Genomic DNA, 21,308 nt, shown 5'->3' on the forward strand with positions numbered 1-21,308 from the left:
ATTAATGAGACTTTAATTACAGGGCTGGAAAGATAAAATATCAAGAGAATATTGATGTTCTTAATAGTTGCTCCCTTTACAGAAGGCAGATCAATATTGAATGTGGGTGGATCATGCCAAAGAAGGCCTGAGAGTGGTGAAGTCCTTTAACATTTTGGAGCAGAAGCATCATAGGGGAAGGTTATCCCTGCTCTTCCTCATCATGGGGATCTCCACTCAGATCAGGCCCCTGGAAACATCACACCTGTGAGTTTATGCTTCAACTGGAACTCACAAGAACTGCCGGAAGAAGGGAAAAACTGGAGCATGGAAGGGTGATCATACCTTCTTTATTTCAGTAAATCAAGTGGTCTTTGCCACACACACGGTGGAGCTTCCTGTCATCTATACTGAGAGATGGCAATTGGGATTGATATTGGAAATGCATGCAGTCACCTTGTTTGATATTTTTAAGTTCGTGGGTCTGTGCTGTATAAAAATGCCTTTGACATACCTTTCCTTTTTTTCTTTTCCTTTTGTTATTTTCTTTCTTTTTTTTTTTTTTTCTCTTTTCCTTTTCCCCTTTCCCCCTTTTCCCCTTTTCTCTTCCTGTCCCCTGGCAGCCCAGCACTGCTGCAGCACCGGTGTCCCACAGCCCCCTTGCCGGCCCATGTCCCGCAGGCAGTGACAGAGTGGCACATCGGCCACATCTGGAGTGCTGTGTCCATTTCTGGGCTCCTCAGGGCAAGAAAGACAAGGGTTATTGGAGAGGGTCCAGCAGAGGCCACAAAGATGATGAGGGATCTGGAGCATCTCTGATGAGGAGAGAGTGTGGGAGCTGGGTCTGGGAAGGCTAAGAACAGATTTCATCAATCCCTACAGATACCTCCAAGGTGGGTGCCAAGAGGATGGTGCCAGACTCTTCTCAGCAACAGGACACGAAGGAGCAATGGCCATAAAACAAAACACAAGAAGTTCCACCTCAACACGAGGAAGAACTACTTTCCATGGAGGTTGCAGAATCTGGAACAGCTGCTCAGAGTGGGTGTGGAGTCTCCCTCTCTGGAGACATTCCAAATCCCCCTGGACACGTTCCTGCGTTACCTGCTCCAGGTGACCCTTCCTAGGCAGGAGGGTTGGACTGGGTGATCTCCAGAGGTCCCTTCCACCCCCAACTATTCTGTCATTCTGTGACGCCGCGGGGCAGCGGGGGTGGCGGGCGGAGCGCCGGCTCCCTCCCTCCCTCCTTCTCCCTATCTCCCTCCTCCCCGTCTTCCTCCCGCCCCTCCCTCCCGCCGTCTCCTGGCGACACCCGGGACGCGGCGGCAGCGCCGGTCCACCCGCCATGAGCGCCCCGCAGCCCCGGTGAGTGGGGCGGTGGTCTGGGGGTCCGGGGGTCCGTGCGGTCCCGCTGCCCGGGCAGCTCCGGGCGCACCCGCAGTCGCTGTCGGCCTGTCAGCTCTTCGGGGATGGTGACAGGGCCGGGGCCACCAGCGGCGCCTCCCTGCAGCCCGCGCCGGCCGTTGGATGGGGGTGACGGGGTGTGGATGCCCCGACCTGCCACCACACACCCCGGGGTTCCAGGGCGAGCACCCGAACCCCCGACTCCACCGTCTAGGTAACGCCGCTCCCAGCGCAGGAGTGATGGAGCCGCGGAGAGCGGCGCCGGGGGCTGCAGGTCATTCCCTTGTTGACCGGCTCCGGACCTGCAGGTCGTGAGTTCGGAGAATCCAGACTTCCCCGAGCTGATATGTTATCAAGGACAAATAGTGAGAAATGGAGAATCTCTGCAGGTCTCCATGACAAAATTTGGCACATCCTGGTGTAGTGGGTGATGCTCTGAGTAAAGAAGCAATGATAGAACTTGCTCATGTCCACACAAGAAATCAGTAGCAGAACATGTGTCTTTGGCTCTGAGTTCCATGTCTGGTTGTGTGGCTGAAAGCTTCTTTAGGGAGGGAATGGCAGACAGGTGCCAGGTGGAGAGCATAGGGGCCACAATCCCCTGTGACTCTGCCAATCAATAACTGATGCCTTGATCCTCTCTCAGCTCATTTAGTTAGTGATTTAATTGCACTGTGAAACGTTAACGGTGAAGATTTGCTTTGCAAATATGTAGGATGCCTGCTGTGCTTTGTCTTGTTATCCTTCCAACCAAGTAATAGTGATCTTAAAAATCATGGAGAGATACAGTGCTGGCTCTGAGCATAGTGCTGTGGGTAAGATGCCAGCTGAGAACAAAAATACTGTTAATAATAATAATGGCAATGATCATAGCATCATAGAATTGTAAATAGCTGCAAATATAAAATTACTGACATGACAGTGATATTTTGTCAGTGGCTGTGATGCCAGAGAAACAAACGTGATGCTCATCTTGAGAAGACCTTCAGACCCAGTCCTGGAAATTACAGATCAGTCAGTCTGGGTTCTGTCCAGGAAAATTGCCTGTAATGCAAATAAAAACCTAGCATTTTTGGAGAGAAGAATGGACTGGATAAATGGGCAGAAGAAAAGGAGTCTCAGGAGTACCCAGAAAAGAGATGTGATGGCTATGACACAGGCTGTATAGAGCTGGCTAAGGCTGGTGCTTTCCCTTTGCCGTGTGTTTTCTTAAAATGAATTTTGTCAGTTCTGCACTTCTGCCTGTTGGAGAGGTTTTGGAGGTGACGTTTGTATGTGCTTCTTAAATATTGGAATGTGGGACAAAACTGCTCAGACAAGAACTTCTGTTCCCATTTTGTTGATACCACATACAGGAGCAGGGACTAAAGGGGACCAATGTTTGCTTTGCTGGAGTGTTCCTGCCTGTTCCCGAGGCACTGTCTGTGATGGTATTTGTAGCCACAGAGGGTTCTGGGGCTGGTGCAAGGGCTCCTCCAGGTAGCATGGCACGGCCAAACCCTAGTGGATCCACTTGCATTCTTTCCAGTGCTTTAATGGGCTTTGGTTCAGGTTCAACACATTTCCTTGTTACCTCCAATGCCCCTTTTGAACTCTGAATTTAATTCAGCATTTTCAAGGACCAGCCTGTTTATAATTCCAGTGAGAAAATACCTGTACTGAGACATCTATGCAACAGAAGTTGCTGCATCACTGTGCTCAGGTGGGAGCTACATTTTAACCAGTTATATGGTCCAGGAAATCTTAGATGCAAGGCAGTCAATGAAAAGGAATTGAACTGAATTTCTCTTCTGCCTCGACATGCAGTTGCCGGGTGATACCATAAATCGATACTTATCACAGTTGGTGGAATCTAGTGGTTTCAAATGCAAACTCTGGATTAAAAAAGTAACATAGAACAGTTGCCATAGTACCAGTGCTTAATCAACAGGCATAACAGGATAAGCTACATTGCTTGTTTGTTTAAAGTTTAATTTATTGTTGGCAGCTACCTGTGAGGTTATTGTGAAACCTCACATAAAGTTCCTGTAAATGCATAATCTCTTTTTACAAAAAAAAATTGTTCATTCTCTCCTTGAGTGTGTTTTTGTGTGTCATGGCTTAGCCTGGCAATAGACATTTGACTGAATTATCCAACTGAAAGGGATATAATAGAGGTACAGTGGCATTTAAATCTACAGCCAAAGAAAACAAAAGACATCAGTCTTTTGTTGTGTAACTAACGCACAACCTGCCCAGAGAGCCCAAAGGTCAGCCTGATTGTACTATGCAAGATGCACCGGAGTGTGTAAATTGTACATTTGTAAATGGATTTAGAGTATTACAAACTGTAGCCTACTGTCACTGACTTCATTATTTGTCTTGTTTTACAGAGGGGGAAGTAAGATACAGTTGTGCTAAGAATTGTTTAAAAATATATCTGTTAATTATGGATGCTTCAGTTTCTGTGTTCAGCTCTCAAATCTGAGGCTCCGTTTTTGGAAGGTTTGATCTTTGGTAGCTGTGATGATTGTGGTGAGGCCCTGGCACGGGTTGCCCAGAGAAACTGTGGCTGCTCCATCCCTGGAAGTGTCCGAGGCCAGGTTGGATGGAGCTTGGAGCAACCTGGTGTATGGAAAGTGTCTGTGACACCAACACGGCCCCAGGCAGAGTGACTGGGGAGCTGGGTCTGTGCAGCTGGAATCCAGCTCCAGGTATTGTGTGGGACTGCCATGCCCAAGGTCAGGGTGTATCATCCCAGGGGGCTGCTGTGGCAGCTGGGGATGGTGGAGGCTGTCTGGGCTGGGCGTGTCAGCCTGTCAGTGATTCCACACTGAGCTGCTCAGCCTTACGCACAACTCACTTGTTTCTGATATGAATTTTGTGGAGACCAAAAGATGTTGCTTTTACATAATCTAATGGACATTTATCTGACCAAATAGGGCGTAATTCACCAAGGCAGGATTTTGTGCAGCAAATTATTGGCTAGTTCTGTTTAACTTAAACTGTAATAGTTTGTCAGTCAAGGAGATTTTAAACATCTATATTGATTTTATTGCAGATTTCTTTCAACCTACAACAGCCTTACAGACAAACACCTGGTTGGATATTTCAGCAATGCCAGGATAAGACAACATCTTCAGAGATCAGGACTGGTGAGACTGAAAATTTTTCCTGAATTCAACATTTAATTCAGAATTGGTTTAATGCTTTTGTTCCATATTTATTTTCGCTCATTAGATTTTCCCTCTGCCAAGTCTTTCAGTTTGCAAAAATACAGCATCATATTGATTCACTCAGGGTTTTCGCACTGAAGTATCTTTGACTTGACTGGTTGTTTAAATAGCTTCAGTGTTAGTTTTAGTTTTCACAAGTGTTTAATAGCAAACTGAAGGATTTGCTAACGATGAATGTGCTGAACATTTTAAAAAACACTAATGCACTCCTAGGTGAGAGTCACAGAAAGGCAGGTGTAGCCTTCAGCAGTTGGAAGGCAAGTGTTTAACTCCCTGTACCCTCTTGGGCAGTGGCCTGTGAGGAGTAAGGCTGAGCCCTTGGCTGTTAGAAATGTGGCTGCTGCTCCCTCCATTTGGCTGCTGGGCCCATGGGGTCAAAGACAGTCCTGTGCTGGAAGGTGAGTTGCAGCACCATGGCAAGGGCAGAGGTGGTAACTAAGCAAGAGGAGAAAGTGGTCTTGCTGGGAAATTGCACTGTTTCAAAACGTACTTTATTCCATCTTCTCCTCTTCAGTAACATTATATTTGTGTATGGCAGATCTCAAGAAGTGGAAGAATAATACCTGAGAAAGAATACCGGCTTAATGCCATGAGGAAGGACCAGCAGAGATACGTCCAGGAGTGCCTGGCTCGTGCCATATTTCATAAGGTCCTTGACATGGAGGTATGCCCTTACTGGGGATGTGTGAGCCTTCTCAGGTGCTTCCCTGCTGACAGCCAGGGGCTGTTAACTTGTACTGAACTGTTTTCCGTACCTGCCCTCGTGCTCCCCTGGAAGGCTCTCTTCTGCAGGGAAAAAGGACAGTCTCTGCTTGACATTCTCTACAGAATTCCTTACACAGGCCTTTTGTTGTCAAACCCTGCTGTCAGGAGAGCAGGCACTGTCTCGGATCCCACATTGCTCTTTGGCAGCCCTCAGATTATGAGATGATATTCACAAGACTAGTTTGCTTAAAAAATTACTAATAAAACCAAAACTGTTTGAACACATTTATATTTATCATCTGAATACAAAATTTGGGCACGTTTCTGTGGCATATCAAGAGTGGAGTTGGTCCCTACAAACTTTACCAATATTTACCAGTGCTCAATTGTTCCCTTAGCTGTGTGTATATACACAGGTGAAATGCAAATGGATTCAATCCATAGTAGTTTTATTACAGGGCTCAGTGAGGGTTATGACCAGGGAGAAGGCGCAGGACAAGCAGAACAGAAGCAAGTGTTGTTGCATTCACTGACATCTCATAATGCCCATTAATGGGATCTCTCTTCCTCTTACATTGGTAGCGTCATCATCAGCTGGAAATAAAAAGGAAACTTGAATATTCTGCAAAGAAGGAGAGGGTGCAGAAAATCAAGGTAAGGCTTGAGTGCTGCTGGGTGCTGGTGGCTCCTGGCAGCTTTGCCTGGGGTTGAGTAACAGCCACAAGCCTGGCCAGAGATTCATTGAGCCAAGTACTCTGTCTCTGATGTTTATGGAAAAGACAAGAAACAGGCAAGTAGAGGATGATCCTGCCCCACGTTACATCTCCTTCTTCCTCTGCCTAGAAGTTCCAAAACTTCCACTCACGCATCTAATTCCTTCTGAATCTAGTTATTCTTCTGGTTCTGCAGTGTTCTTCATGGGGGGATTTAATAATGAGCTGTGTGACATAGTACTTCCTTGCATTTCAGCACAGTAATTAATGTATCTGCTAATATCTGTCTGATGTCTCTGATGGTCCATTGTTCTTGGTATGAAAAAGTTAATAACTTTCCTCTTTTCCCAAAGCATCTGTAGTTTTACACACCTTCTTCATATTCTTTCTCCATTTTCCAAGCTGAAGACCTCAGTCTGAATCTTTCTTAGCTGAGCCATTCCAGGCTTCTCACTACTGTTGCTATTTTTTTACCTTTTCTAGTTCTACTATTTCTGTTTTGAAATGGGGAACCAGAACAGAATGAATAATTCAAGAGATGTTCTCCTCACAGTAATTCTAGACCCTCTGTGCTTTTGACTGCTACTGAGCACTGAGCTCATGTGTTCAGTTGTTTGCCTCTCCACAGGATTTGGACAGAACTGGCATGTGAGTAATGAAAAGAGGTTTCAGGAGCCTTCACTTTGCTGTTATGTAGATTGAGCTTGATTCTGTAGTTAGAGTCATGGAAATCCCACAGAAGTCAATGGTTCTCCCCATGAAATCACTTTGATTCATATGGAAAGAGTTGTTCTCATTTTGGCAGAATCCTGCTCTGCCTTTTTTTTTTCCCCCTGTATTAGGAGCTAGAACGCTTTGAGAAGAGTGCCTTGAGAAGCTGGCTGCTGCTTTGAGCAGCTGGGGAACAGTGTCAGATCTGTTAAATTGTAAATAATACATCTATAGGAAGCTCTTCAGGTAAAGAAAGAAGATTTTCCTAAAAGACACTGGTCACTATGGGAATTGAAGAGGCATTGTTTGCTGACAAAACTCCTGTGGTAGGAAGTCACCCTGTGGAAGCAGCAACTCCAGCACCCTAATGAGGGATCCTGGGCTTGGGTAATTTTGGAACATAAAGCAGAACTGCTTCCTTCAGCAAGACGCCTGCAGATACCTGATCTGTATGTGCTGTGCTGCCGTGCTGGGGTGCAGGAGCCTGGCTGGAGCCAGTGGTGTAATTTGATTCTCACCTCATGCGTTCAGTGGATTCAGCCAAGTTGCTCATCTGAAAGGAAAGGAGGAAGGCAGATGGCTGAGCGAGAGAGGCTGAGACACAGAGCTATCTCTTTCCAGTGGGACAACTATCCCCAGTGGGGGGTGGGTGAGGAGAGAAAGGGGAGACAGGCAACAGTCAGAGCAGGGAAGAGGCAGGTGCTCTCAAAGAGACCTTCAAAAAACCAAGAATTGGGAGATACACAGAAGCAGGCAGATGAATTGAATCTGGGGAGATCAGCAGCTGGAGATCAGAGCTGGGGACAAGTCTTTTCACTTGTCTTTTCACATTCTCCCATAATTTCCTTTCCTTCCTTAATTAAGTGTTCCATCAGGTCCGGGTGAGCTGATCATCACAGCTGTACAGTGAAAGAGAGATGTAATGAGGCTCAGACTTCACCATTAGAATATTTAGAGACATGTATTTCTGTTCTTTCAGGAGGAACAATTCAGAAGATCGATGGAAGATGCCATCCCCATGCATTCTCCACATCCGCCGCTTGGTCCAAGGAACCAAAGTGGGCTTCATCCTTTAGTGACTGGAGATCGAGCTGGTCGCTCACAATGGGTGAGTTTCAATAACTTCTCCATTGCCTGTCATGGAAGCATGGGTAGCTGCAAGTGTGCACATGGGCCTGTGACATCTGTACTCAGGACAAAGCGTTGGCTGCCTGGATCATTCTGGATTAGGACCTCATCCTGTTTGCAGGGTTGTATCATTAAAGAGGAATCTTCAGAAGACAGTGTTGCAGCAATGGCACATCAGAACTTAGAAAAAAAACCGAACAAAACTTTTGCTCTCTGATAAGTCTGCTTCAATCTTTCCCTTTTAGCTGCCTCGTAAGATGAGTTGGTATCAGTGCATTGAGCACTGTCAGTAAATACCAGAGCTTTAGAAGGGCTTACACATGTTGTGAAGTCCTGAAAGCATTTGGAGGTCTTTTAGAAAACAGAGTTGAAAGAGCTCTGAAATGAGGTCTGGAGCTCTGGATCTTACTCTCTGTTAACAGCAAAGAAACAATGGTAATATACTCTGGAAATATAATGATACTAAAACCTAAGGTCAAAGGCCAAATATATAATTCAGCTTTCACTAGTTCTCCATATCAATAATGATAATTGGTGCAGACTGAAGAGAGACTTTCAAGTCCTGAATGACCTTCTCCCCATACAGAGAGCACCTGGACTTGTAGTTGATTATGGTGGTGGACATTCTTCTCATCAGCACCGACCCAAGGAGCCTGCACCCTCTGAGGTGGTGAGTTACCTCAGTTAAACAGTGCTGTTAGGCTGTAACTTTTTAACTTGGTATTCTAAAGGGTGTACAGGGACAAGATGAAATAAAAAAGTCAGGAAAAAGCTGAATATTGAAGAAAAATAGGCATATTTTTATTGTGCATTCTCTTAGTGTCCATCTACTGAAGTCCATAGCACACTGCTACAACACCTGTGAGTTCATGAGGTTTGCTTCAAGGCTGCACGGTGAAGAGACAGTAGCAAAAACTTGTATTTATGGCCAAGAGTTTTCTTGGATGATGGAGTTTTGCATGGTCAGTTAAAGATGCCTAAAGGGATCTGGCTCTTTGGAGAACTAGAAAATGTCCTGTCCTGGAAGTACCTGAAATAACTCATTGCTTTCAGATATATTCATCAGTGCTATTTTTTTCCTTTATGGTGCTGCTCTGCACTGAAAGTTAGACACTGAGATTTTGTTGCTGTTTTCTTTTTCCTTTTGTAGAGTTCCTGGCGACCAAATACAGCTCCAGGAAATGTGCAGCAGCCGTTTCGCCTCCAGCCCCTTCGCGGCCGGACTGCAGCAGGGTCACTACCAAAGCCTTCCCAACAGAAGTGCCATGTACTGGAATGGAATCAGCAGTTTACCCATGGGGTGAGGGTGCATTTCATTCTGAAAATAATAGCATTTTAGGGACAGTTTTATAACACTACTTTAGTACTGTAGTTCCCAGAACTATGTAATGCAGGGACAGTGCCTTACAGATGGCATTAGCTTTTATTTGAACTCTCCTTTTTCACTTCCCATTAACTTTCAAGATATGTTCTTACTGGTCTAATACCCAGTTCTTGATCACAGTGAGGAAAAACGTGGTGACTTATATTTTATAGTATAAAATCTCTCTGCATACAAAATTTCCTCCCTCTATGTAAATTTTCTACTATGCAGAGAGGGAAGCAAACACCTGGTGAGAACCAATGGAATATTTTCACTTACAAGTCTTACAACTTTTCATCTTCATCTACAGCTACAAAGTAGCAAAAAAATCCTTTTTTTAGCCATTCCTCCTACCAAGTCACACTAGTGGGTTCAGAAAATGAGAGTCAAACATGATCTCGATATGTTTACCATCACTTTCAATGATATTTGGACTTTTCTTCTGTTCTAGAAAAACATAATGTAATTGGTTTTGTGATATGAGTTCCATGGGGTGGAAGATTTTGGAGTGGGCCTCTGACCTGCTACCACTGGCTGGCAGACGCTGTATGAATAGCTCCCTTCTGCTCTGCGTTTGCTCTGTGTTGGGATGATCACAATCCTTTGTCCAAGAATTTGCTGGTATTATTTATGTATACTCAACTTATAGGTGATTTAATGGTTTCTTTAATACTCTCAAGTGACAAAACAGCTAAGTCAGGTGTCAGTTATGAGAATGCGAGGCAGAGCTCAGAGCCAGAGCATGCAGCATTTACAGGACTTGGTCTCTGGCAATGTCTTGCTCTTTGAGACCCTGATCCTCTGTTTGCATTTCATTCTGAAAGAGGACTAAACCTCCACTCATATGGGGAACCAGCATTTTGAACCCCATTTTGTGTAACGGATACCAAGTTATGTTCCTACTGGATGACTCTGGCTGCTCGGGGATGTGTTTTCCAGCTTTGAGAGCAGCACTGCTGTAGGACTTTGCAGAGTTCTGTCTGATATCAGAGCTCTGCGGGGCTGCAGGCAGGGCTTGGTTTGCAGTGCTGTCTGTATCTCTGAGGGTGACATTTTCAAGCAAACTTCATGTTGTCTTGCCAATTAAAAGAAAGGGTTTTAGCACAGAAATCTTTTAACAAACAAATTGCAGGCCCCGAGTTAAGGAGCTGTTCCAGAAGGACGTGTGCTGCTAAATGTACTGAGCAGTCAGACCACGGCCACTTCCATGTGCTCAGGAGCTGGTTCTGCACAACCTATGTCACCAGGTTAAAATGTTTTTGCAGGGGGAGAGAAGCGAGTTAAGGCTTCTGAATTCCGTGGAGTACGTGACTGGTGTATCCCCATATCAGCTGCCTGTCATTAACCCTTGCGTGGTGCCAGTGCCACCGCCTCGCCGGCACAGAGGGGACAGGGGTGTCCCTGCAGGGAGAAGTGGGGTGCCCACAGGGAGACGGTTTCGTCCCACCACTGCATCGAATGACACAGAGCAACTTTTAACAAAGGTGAGTTATCTCTGTCTGTGTACAGTTGTATTACCTTCCTCACTGGTGTGTTTGGTTAATGCTGAAAGGTGTATATGCCTACTTTGCATAAAGAAAATGTATGAATATTAAAATATATAACTGCTGAGCATGCCTCTGTAAACTAAAGCATTTGGTGTTTTTCATCAGTTCAGTAGAAAAAAGGTGCAGAACAAAAACTCATAGGACCTTCCACTTCAGTCAATCTGATCCTGTGTCTGGCCATAGCTGGCACCAGAGCTTCGGGGATTTTTGAAATGCCTCAAGTGTATGAACACTGCAGGGGTTATACTCTGTCTCCAGCCAGTTTTGACTCCTGTAAATAAAACTGTAGGAACCCAGGAATGGGAGGGACAATATGGGTCATGAGACATGGTCCCTGCAATTTGGTGCTATTCAATGAAATGGATTTTCAGTTTGAAATATTTTCCTGTCCCCCTGCATGTTATAAACACTTCCTAATTTAATCAGCCCAGAACCTGTTGTAAAAGCCTGGAAGCCTCAAGCGTGTGCTGCACAGCCATGGGCTTTTTGTTCCCCTCCTGTTGGAGCTGGAAGCTGACGGCATTTCTGTGTGTTTCCTGCTGCAGAATTCTGGAGGGTTCCCCAAGTCCCCATTATGCAGCAATGCTGTTGTCACCATGGCCTACCTAGGAAAGAGTTTGCATTTGTCTCGCGATGATTACAGGGATGAAATCAAAGTCTATCAGCAGCACTGTGGAGGAGAAAACCTTTGTGTCTACACTGGCAAGCTGTTGGAAGGAGGTAAGGATAGAGGCAAAGAGTTCATATTGATTCTGGCAACATCTTTTTTTGGTTAAAACATTGCTGTGACACCAAAATGATTTCAGCTAAACTCAGTCAAGATACTTGCATCCAGGGATTTTTATACCATCTGCCTCCACATTAAATCTGGATCTACTGTTCCATGATTGCAAGTGAAGTTACAATTACTTCTGTGAATTATAGTAGAAGGAATTTAGAGAGCTAATTTAACAAAATACTGTAGCTTAGATTAATTTTCTATAGAGATGTATGTTTAATGGAGTAGTTGTAGCAGTAAGCTGTACTTAAATAGGATTTACCTGAGTTGCTAAAATACATCAGTACATGTTGCTTATTATTCCAGAAGGAAAAGTACATAGTGGGAGCCTAGTTCTCATCTCTTTTATGTGAGTGAAATTCCATCACACCAGTAAAAGGTGACCTGTGTTCTGGGAAACTGGGCACAGGAAATGGCTGGGAGTGTCCTGCCTCTCTTCTGCTGTAGCAGTGAGTGACCAAACTGACAGGGTGCTCACCTGTCCTAGCTGTGCCCACCTTGGGTCCTGGGGCTGGGGAGAGCCAGGGCTATGTGTGTGGAGGGGTAGAGTGATGAACAGAGCTGAGAACCCCAGAGGCTGGCCACAGAGGGTTGGGTGCTGTGCTGATGCAGGTGAGATACAGCAATTACCCCAGGCTGACAGTGAAGTGTAATGTTTTTCTTTGAACCTTTTCTTTCTATGATTGCAGAGACCTTCCAGTTCATCTCCAAGAGGCACCGTGGTTTCCCGTTCAGCCTCACGTTTTTTCTCAATGGGATGCAAGTCCACAGGCTGAGCTGTTGCTGTGAGTACAAACATCAGAGGCGTTCCCGGCTGCGAAGCAGGCACAGATACTTCAGGTTTCTCGATGTGGAGGGAGCATCTCCTTGCTACAGGTATGGAGATGAGTACGCTTTGCTCACAGGGACTTGGTTTTCAGAGAGTTTCTCACGTGTTCCTGTTTCATCTCTCTAGCTCCCCACAGCTCTGTAGAACCTTCTTTGTTTCACAGCAGCCCTTGGACTGCGGTTGCCTATCTGAGTCTCACCTCCAAGAGTGTCAGCACAGCCCTTTTCCCGTGCCTGCTCAGTCTTCCTGTGTTGAGTGCCTGGCATCACAGTGTTGGTGCTGGCTCTGTCAGGGTGTTGGAGGTGGCTGAGCATGGGACAGGGGCTGTGGGTTGTGGTTCGTGTGCCACCTGTGTGTCTTTGGCCCAAGTGGCAGTGAAACAAATACCAGGCTGTGTTTTTCAGAGGCTTTTTTGTGCATAATTTATTTTTAAACAGCTCTGCCTCTGAGGTGGGATTCTGTTGTGATACCTCCCCCCGGCTGCAGAATAAGGCAGCACTGAACACTGGCCATGGTTCAGAAAGCAAATCTGTGCAGAAAGGTTACAGGTTTGGGTGAAAGTCAGTGCTCTGACCAACAGCTGTGGTTCTGCTGTTGCCTAAATGGCTGTGGGAAAAAAAAGACTCCAAGCCAAATTAGGTAGGAGATAAGATAAGGATACAAAGGTTTTAATGAGCCCCCAGGCTTTCTGGAATACCCCCAGCGTGCGCTCCCGAAAATGAGATGTTCACAGTTTTTATAATGATTTTTACCCAATGCCGTCCAGCTACCACCCAGGTTCTGCCCCCGCCACGCCTCTTGGAAATTGGGTCTGGGGGCATTTTGGGACCCCCTCTTCTTCATCTTCATCTTCCTCAGAGCACGTAATGTCCTTTGAGGCCTTCCAGAATTCTAGGCCTGGAGGTTGTTGGGTCTATGGCTGTATCTTCTTCCGTAGGGTTAGGGTGTTCTTCTACAATTCTAACTTGAAAAAGAGACTAAACAGGCTATGGAATTTAGGGAATTGATATGGGAATGGGTAACAGGGGTTTGAGCTGATGTGTTTAGGGTAAAGGGATAATATGCTGCTACTCTAAAATCTACATTTACTACATAACTACTTCTAAGATCTACAAAAATTAAAAAAATCAAAACATCAACACTCCAAGGTATCACTGCCAAGAAGCTTTAGTTGTCATAAAACCTTCCTTTTCTGTGACTGTTAATTCTGGCCAAACAAGTAAACTTCTGGACATGTAGACAACTAAAAAACTTTCATGTTCTTTTAATAAATAATTTTTAAAAGAGCAGGAAGCAGTTGGAACAAGAGACTGTCTACAAAGCTGTACCCTGTTCCTTCAGATAAGGAGTGAATTCTAAGAAATATTGTACCACAATTTTTTACTCCAGTCTAACAATGAACATGATTTAAGTAAATGGGTTATCTAGCATGTTCAAACAAGTGAATAGCTTCTGAATTCAAAATGGATATAGTGGGTATAGAATTTAGGAAAAGCTCAAACCTCAGCTTTGTGTGATTTCTAGAAAGTTTTGAAGTGATTTTTCTGAATTTAATATGGTATTCAAAAATTGGTTAATTCCTTTCTGAATAATCAGCCCCCTTTCTGCCCCCCTTTCCCTCTTATTCTTAATGATTTCTGTTTTCCTGCCTCTTGTCAGTCCAGCTGACCTTATCTGGTGACTTAAAACCCATGTCTATTGACCTGATTTTCCCCATAAATGACAGCTAGTTTCACATCCCTTCAAGTCAGGTGCAATTGTTTTTTTTCCTGCTCTGTGACACGCATTGAATACCTTCTCTGGTTCCCAACATAAGTAGGTTGGGATGGTTCAAATGAAGAGTCAGTTGTAATAATTTTGTTTTTAATTTGTTTATATGTCGATTGTCGCCTGTAAGTGCAGACAGGATTACTCTTCTTCAGGAAGAACTGCATCTGTGTTAGGGGAGCTCTCTGGGATTTTGGGGTGCTTCTCCATGTGAATCGCTGTGACAGTGCAGAGGAAAATGGGTACCTGGTTTCACTGCTGATAATGAGCTGAACTCACAATGTCTGCTGCCCTCCATTGTTCCAGGAAAAAAAATGTGATACTTCCCAATCTGTGTTACTTTATAGGTGCATTATTGCGATGGGCCTGGACAGAAAGCTATCCCCTCCCAAGAGGAAGATGGAGTGCCATGTGGAGAAGCATGTGGGTTCCTGGGAATATGCTCTGCACAGTGAGCCAAGTATCAGCAGTGTTGAGCAGAAATCAGTGAAAAATTCAGTGTTAGTCATCCTACCAGCTCATGAAGCAAGTGTGGAAACTGCTGAGGAAAAACTGGAAACTGGAGAGGAGTACAGAGAAGAAGAAATCACAAACCAATCTGATCGTGAGAGTGAAGATAGTCAGGAAGACATCAGTAAAAATGGTACAGTATTCCCAGACATGAGTGGGGGATGAGAAATGGTAGAGGATGATTCTGGAGAAGGTACGTGATTATGGACCTCTGACTTTGCCTGGGGCTTAAGAAATATAGTGATGCCTGTGGCTGGGTAATAGAATTAGTGGGGCACCTTTCAACCATGCAACAGGATGAGATGGTTTGCAAGAGGCAAGAAAGTGAGTAAGGAAGGAGGGTGAGGCCCTGGCATAGGTTACCCAGAGAAGCTGTGGCTGCCCCATCCCTGGAAGTTTCCAAGGCCAGGTTGGAGGGGTCTTGGGGCAACCTGGTCTAGTGGAAGATGTTCTCTTCCATGGAGGAGGCATTCAGCTCAGCCTCTCCCTTCACTTCCTTACTGTAGTCTTCTTCAGAGGCAGTCACATTTAGAGGGAGATTTTAACTTCTACTTCCTATTCCTATTTTTGCTTTTACAGTTCTGCGATGTGACTGCTCAGCTGCCATATTAGTCCCTCCAGATGTGTGTTTGGGATTAATCAGGCCTTTTTCCTTCAGGAGGAGCTTCCCTTCTGAGAGTTACATAAGGAGTCCTCCCTGCCAACACTGCAGTTGGAATCTCAATTGATTTTTAATATAGAAAATAAATCTCCTTATTCCCTTAGTTGTCATTGTCTGGGTAATTGTTTGTTTGCCTAATTGGTTCTGCATCAGGAACTCTTCATTTCTGCCCTTGGCATTCTGTCCCTTCAGCATGTTAAAAGCCCTGATGGAAAGAAAGGAGGTGAGGAGTGATGGCCACGAGGGACAGTTGGTGTGGCAACAGTGACAGTCACCTGCACAGGGCAGGTGTCTTCCTTTGCTGCTGTTGGTGCAGGGAGCCCCTGATAGAGCAAAATGACTGGATTTTAGATGGGAATCACCGACATCTCTTGTGCTCGTGCCTGGGATGTGCACAGTGCAGCTTTGACGTTGAAGGGGAGCGTTCTTTAATGCATCTCCACCTACAGATCTGAGCAAAGTTATCTATCAGATGTCACAGTTTGTCAGGCAAGTGCCTGGCTGAAATCCAGACATGTGGGTATAAGAGTGGTAATTGTGTGCAATCTTCATTTGTGCTGGGATTTCCCTTGGGCCTGAAGGAGCACTTCAGAGCAGTGTTATAAAAGTGTGCCTCTGCAGTGCCCTTTGGCTGGGTTTAATTAGATTAATTGAGTTTATAAGACACTTTTTTGCTATTTAGCCATCTAAATCCACATTTATCATGCTTTGCACTACAATATATTACCTTTCTCCATCTTTCCTTATTGCTTGTAGGTTTTTTTTTTTATCACAACCATTTTTCTCCTGTAATAAGAGACTCTTGCATTTAATTTCTGAGTTTGCCCAGGTTTTAATTTTTCTAGTCCTTTCTATGTCTAATGATTTTGTTTGGTTTTGTTTTAATGCATTAATGATACTTGGTGCATCAATCAGTAGTTTTGCTGCATTCTTGCAACTCCATGAACCTGTGGTCTTATATTTGCTCAGTCTTTTTAAAGTCATGAGATAATCTAAGGGCAAAAGGAGATTAATGAATTTAACCTCTGCTTAAAAAGAACTTCATTAGCTGTGAATTCTGTTTTCTGTCTCACAGCGCAATTCTTCTATTTTAGGGTATGATGAAGATTTTGAAGGAGATGAAGAAGTTAATGAAGAGGGACAGACTGCTGATCAAACAAATGGAATGTCAGAGTCATCCTCAGATGATAAACCCCATAATTTAGACTATGGAAAGGAGAGTGGAACCTCATCGCAGAAGGCACTGCAGGCCTCTGACAGCGAGAAAGATGAAAGTGATGGATATTCTGACAGGGACTCTGAGAATGATCAACAAGGTTAGTTTTTTTCATAATGAGGCTTAGAGAAGGTGACCTGATGCATGTTTTACAGTGTGTATGTCCAGTATGTGTGGTGAGTTTGCATGGAGAAACCCATGCCATTCCTACTGACAGGGTAAAAGACAGCTGTTTTATCTGTTAATAGTTCTACAACTGCAGGCCCCTGGAAGCGTGGGCTTTTTACTGAGCTGTTTAGGTGCTGAAATGGAGGCTGAGGCAGGCAGCAGGTTGGCAGGGCAGTCCTCCATGTCAGCAGGACTCACTCCTCGAGAAGCTGTGACCCATTTCACCTTCTGAAGGGTCCCAAGAAACCTGACAGACCACCCTGGGTTTTAGAAGTGCTGTCTTTAGTGGCCCTTAATATGGCCCTAATGTATCTGTCTGTGCCAGAGATCCAGAAATGATTAGATTGTCTGAGGGGAAAGGTCTGGAGAGGAACTCCCTCGAATTTTCCCATGGTGGAGGAGTGGTACTCTGAGTGGGAGTCTTTAAACTGTGGCTGTAAGGTTTCATGGTACAGTATGTTTTTCTGAACATGCAGTTGTTTGTGGATGACAGTTCTGGCACTTTTACTTATTCAGCCTGCCTGGATTTTTCTGCCTTGAGTTTCACCAATCCCTTCTTGAACCTGTGTGGACTATGGGCAGCCACAAGGCTGAGCAGCAGTCAGCTCTGCTGCCAGCTCAGGGTTAGATGAAGGATTACTGCTTTTTTTTCCCCTCAGACTTTCCATTTTTGAATTTAAATGATGATGTCTCTATGTTTTTTTTAGAGAAGACAGTGAGCTTCACCTCCAGTTCGACCTGAGTGGTTTACACATGGTTTTGGAGAACTTTCTAATATTCATTGAGTTAACAGGAGTGCACTGAAGGATTGTTGCTATGGTTGAAGTCTTTTATCAAACAGAGCTCAAGAATCTGTGATAAACCCTGTCTGAGTGACACTTCAAGGTGCTTTTGGGGGTGTCTTTCTGTGTGATTGATAGAGGTTAATTTCCATTATCAGAAGGTTAATTTCCATTAGAGGTTAATTTCCATTACCAGGAAAACCCCCCAAAAACATTAAATGGATTTAATAATTGATACCTCAGTACTTCTATTTACACTTACTGGAATTTTGTCATGATATCCCCAGATGGTGTAATTCAGAGATTGCTATTTCATGAAATTCTGTCCTTTGTGAGTGCCCAGTGAAGGCAGATGTTTAGTGCCAAATACTAAACCAAAGTGCTCTTTGCTGTTTCCAGAGAGGAGACCTACAGACTCTCTCTCATCCATCAGCACTCGGTGCAGCACTGAGGGTGACTCTCATGCTGAAGCAATGATGGACAATGGCAGAGAGGAGTGTGATATCAAAAGGGCATCTGATAGCACAGCACATGCACAGTATGGAAATGGGAATGGGGAGAATAAACTGCACAGAAGGGAGGAGAATCAGGAGACTTCTGCAATGGAAAAGAAAAAAATAGATGAAGCAGGAAAGGCAAAACTAGAAGATCTAGCAGCAAGGGAAGATACTGGAATTTTTCATGAAAATTTAATGGCAATGCAGCATCAAAGTCCTGAAGTTAATGCGGAACTCAAACAGGCTGTGTCAGGAGAAAGTAGCATGAATGATGAGTATGAACGTCTTCCAGTGCCTTGGGACCCCAGGATGATGAACATGGAGGATGGCAATGGAGAGTCTCCTCAGAGTGAGAAAGGAGGGGGTGAGTACAGCCCCTCTGCATAGCTCTGAGTGACTGGTGCATGTCACCATGTCATGATGCAGCATGGGGAGTCACTGGACTGTTCTCAGGTTGCTGGAACAACTCTGTGCTGCTGTAAGCACAATAACCACTCAGAACATAATTCTGGCTTGGTGCTTCTCTGCTAGTGTTTCCAGTGTAAGGCTCTGCCCAAACATGAATTTTAAACCATTTTAAGCCAAGCTGAGGTGGCTGGATGGCTTCTACTCCCCTTTTGCTCTTTAATGGTTTCTCTTTCTTGCTTCCTGTTTTCTTTGTGATAATTTTTGAAGATTGCAAACCAGACCAGGAGGAAATATCAAAGGCAACTGGAAATGATCATCCTGTGAATTCCGACCCTGAACCTGACGATTCCCATGCCAGTGAGGAAGCAGAGAACGCAGCAAGTACAGAGCATGATGCCAGTGAAGGTGAGGCTGACTGTCAATCAGGGAGAAGGATTAAATCTTATTAGTCTGAAGGTTTTTTATGGAACTGTTTGTCCTTTCACTTTCCTTTGGCTATTAACCCTCCTTGTGCTTTTTTCTTTCCTAATTTGTATAGAATTGGGTGATGACTATCCAGTTTCTGTAGTCATGTATAATTAATGCTTGTTTGGCATTTAAATGGTTCTAGGCAGAGAACCCAGGCCATGATAAACTGGCTGTGAGTTAGGAAAATAGCTACGGAAAGCAGAAATGTCGTGAGGTTCTCTGTGCTTCCAGGTAGCATGGGACCTCCTTGGGAAACTCTTTGGCACCCAGGAGCAGGAATCAACCCTGTGTTATTCCCCAGTGTAATTAAAGAATCCACAGGAAGCAATTACACATTTTATATGAACGCTGAGTGTTCTTCCTCCTGTGTGTACATATTTTACGTGAGCAATTTGCCACCTATTTCTGACTTTCTGAGTGTCACTGTCAAGGTTACAGGTGTTTCGCATGCACACCTGAATTCCCTGCAGGCAGGAAGGGAGGGAGGCAGAGCAGGCACGGCAGGCAAGACCAGCAAAGATGAAAGCTGGCCTTGCATCAACATTTTTTTCTGAAGTTCATTATGCCAGATGCCAGGACAGCAGCACTAGAGACATAGTCAGAGCCCAGAGGTGTGATGAGAAGACACACTACAAGTTTTCTTCTGCTCCCCATGCTGGTGTCCCTCATTGCTGGGCAGAGATGGGACCTTTAACACTAACCCTGTCAAACATATAACACTGACACAGTGCTGAGTAAAACCAATGTTTGATTATTCCCTAACAGCATCAGATGGAAGTTTCTTGGCCGAAGGGAGGAGAAGTCTTGATGTGCAGGAGGCAGCAGGACAAGAAGTACAAGAAGGGCAGAAGGAAGGCCAGAGACAAGCCCTGGAGCAGGATGGTGCTGCTGTGGGAGGAGATGCTGGCAGTGAAGAGGCCGGAGGAGAAGGGGTACAGGAGAAGGATTTACTGCCCCAGGAAGAGAGAGGGTCTGCGCCGGAGGAATCCACACCTGAGGAAGGCACCGTGGCAGAGGAACGTCCAAAAGGGAAGGGGACACGAGAGAGAGTGGAGTTGAGCATAGAGGTGTCACCTGGGGAGCAGGAGGTGCTGGTGGAGGGGATGGAGAGCAAGGCAGCACTAGGAGAGCCGGCACCTGGGGGAGAGGGGCCAACTGGAGCACTGCCGGGCCAGGAGACAAACAGAGCTGTGTCTGAGGGGCAGGAGGGGGCTGGGGGGGTCACTGAGGAGGAGGAGGCTGTGGAGAAAGGCCCTGATGGAGCGGCAGGGCTGCAGGCAGAGGAGGAGGTAGGTGAGGCAGTGTCGGAGGCAGGGGAGTCCTTGCAGGAGGGAGGGTCTGGAGGGAAGGGTGCTGTGGCGGATGCTGTGGTGGATGGAGAGGAGGCTGTGGAGGATGCTGACCTGGCAGGAGAAGGTATTGCTGGAGTTGTTGGCCCTGAAGAAGAAGAGGCTGTTGAGGAAGACAGTTCTGAAGGGGAGGAGGCTGTGGGGAAGCCTGAGGCTCTCCTGGAAGCATTAGGGGATATGGAAACGGGAGAAGCAATGCCTGGAGGGGAAATGTTTGTAAAGCCAAATGAGTTTTCCCAGCTAGAGGTGTTAGGGGAAGAGTGGATGGGGATGGGGAAGACTGCCACAGGAGCAGCAGCATCTGAACGTGGCCAGGAATGGATGATGGGAGGGAATACTCTCCCAAAAGTGGAGGACATGATGGAGGTGCCAGTGGAGCCTGGCAAGGGTGCTGTGCTGGAAGCGGCACCTGGGTTAGGGGCACTGGGGGGTGCTGGGGACGATCCTGTCAGTGAAGGGTCATCTCAGGGGGAGGAGACTCCAGCAGTGCAGGAGGAGGAGGATGCAGTGGAAGCACTTTGGAGTGGAAACTCATCTGTGGGCAGCAAGGCAGAGACAGAGAGAGCTATGGAGGGAAAACCTGATGGAGGGGTGGTGGGAGGGTCTGCAGAGGTGGCCACCCAGGGGTCGGGAGGTGGAGAGGAGGCCACAGGTGGAGCAGCAGGTCCAGAGGAGCCAGCAACTGGGATGGAGGGGTGGCTGAGGTATGGAAAAGAGAGAGGGAAGGGGAGGCCTTCTGGGGAGGGGGCTGTGGGTGAGGCAGCAGTGCCAGCCCTGGGGTTTGGTGTGAGCAGGACAGGGGAGCCTGGGCTGGTGGCCATCGCCGTGGTGGGCGGCCAGGCTGGGCGAGGGGCTCCGACTGAGGGACTGGCTGAGGAGCCAGCGCTGGCCGAGGGGGTGGCAGTGGCTGGGGGTGATGGAGTGGGCACAGGTACAGTCGCACAGGAGAGGGTGATAGGAGCAGTGCTGGGGGCACAGAGCAGGACAGGGGTGGCAGTGGCAGAAGGGGTGTCAGCCAAGGGAAAGGGGGCAGCCAGGGAGTCTGGGAAGGACAGGGTAGGGGTGGCAGATGGAGCTGTGGCTGACGGACAAGGAGTGAAGCAGGAGGCA

At 46.1% G+C, this 21,308-nt stretch overlaps 1 protein-coding gene across 1 annotated transcript; it reads left to right on the plus strand.

The window, feature by feature from the left end:
• The first annotated feature begins 1,029 nt into the window (after positions 1-1,029).
• ERICH3 (glutamate rich 3) lies at positions 1,030-21,297 on the plus strand. The gene is made up of 16 exons (XM_027899463.1): positions 1,030-1,344; positions 4,424-4,517; positions 5,137-5,262; positions 5,886-5,957; positions 7,707-7,835; positions 8,442-8,525; positions 9,006-9,155; positions 10,484-10,702; positions 11,311-11,485; positions 12,233-12,419; positions 14,487-14,782; positions 16,405-16,626; positions 17,876-18,337; positions 18,640-18,786; positions 19,615-21,149; positions 21,268-21,297. Exons 1-16 carry the CDS (start codon positions 1,325-1,327, stop codon positions 21,295-21,297), a joined length of 3,948 nt encoding a protein of 1,315 aa, XP_027755264.1. The 5' UTR covers positions 1,030-1,324.
• The last annotated feature ends 11 nt before the right edge of the window (positions 21,298-21,308 follow it).

This window comes from Empidonax traillii, unplaced genomic scaffold (genome assembly GCF_003031625.1).
Source record: "Empidonax traillii isolate 1590-97213 ecotype Southwest subspecies unplaced genomic scaffold, ASM303162v1 scaffold669:size348880, whole genome shotgun sequence".
NCBI classification, from domain to species: domain Eukaryota; kingdom Metazoa; phylum Chordata; class Aves; order Passeriformes; family Tyrannidae; genus Empidonax; species Empidonax traillii.

What these genes read in the sequence shown, in the direction of transcription:
- ERICH3 (XM_027899463.1), top strand. Translation starts at nt 1,325, where the DNA reads ATGAGCGCCCCGCAGCCCCG. An exon ending in ATAAGGTCCTTGACATGGAG is followed by an intron (nt 5,263 to 5,885) that starts GTATGCCCTTAC and finishes TTACATTGGTAG; the next exon opens with CGTCATCATCAGCTGGAAAT. An exon ending in TGGCAAGCTGTTGGAAGGAG is followed by an intron (nt 11,486 to 12,232) that starts GTAAGGATAGAG and finishes CTATGATTGCAG; the next exon opens with AGACCTTCCAGTTCATCTCC.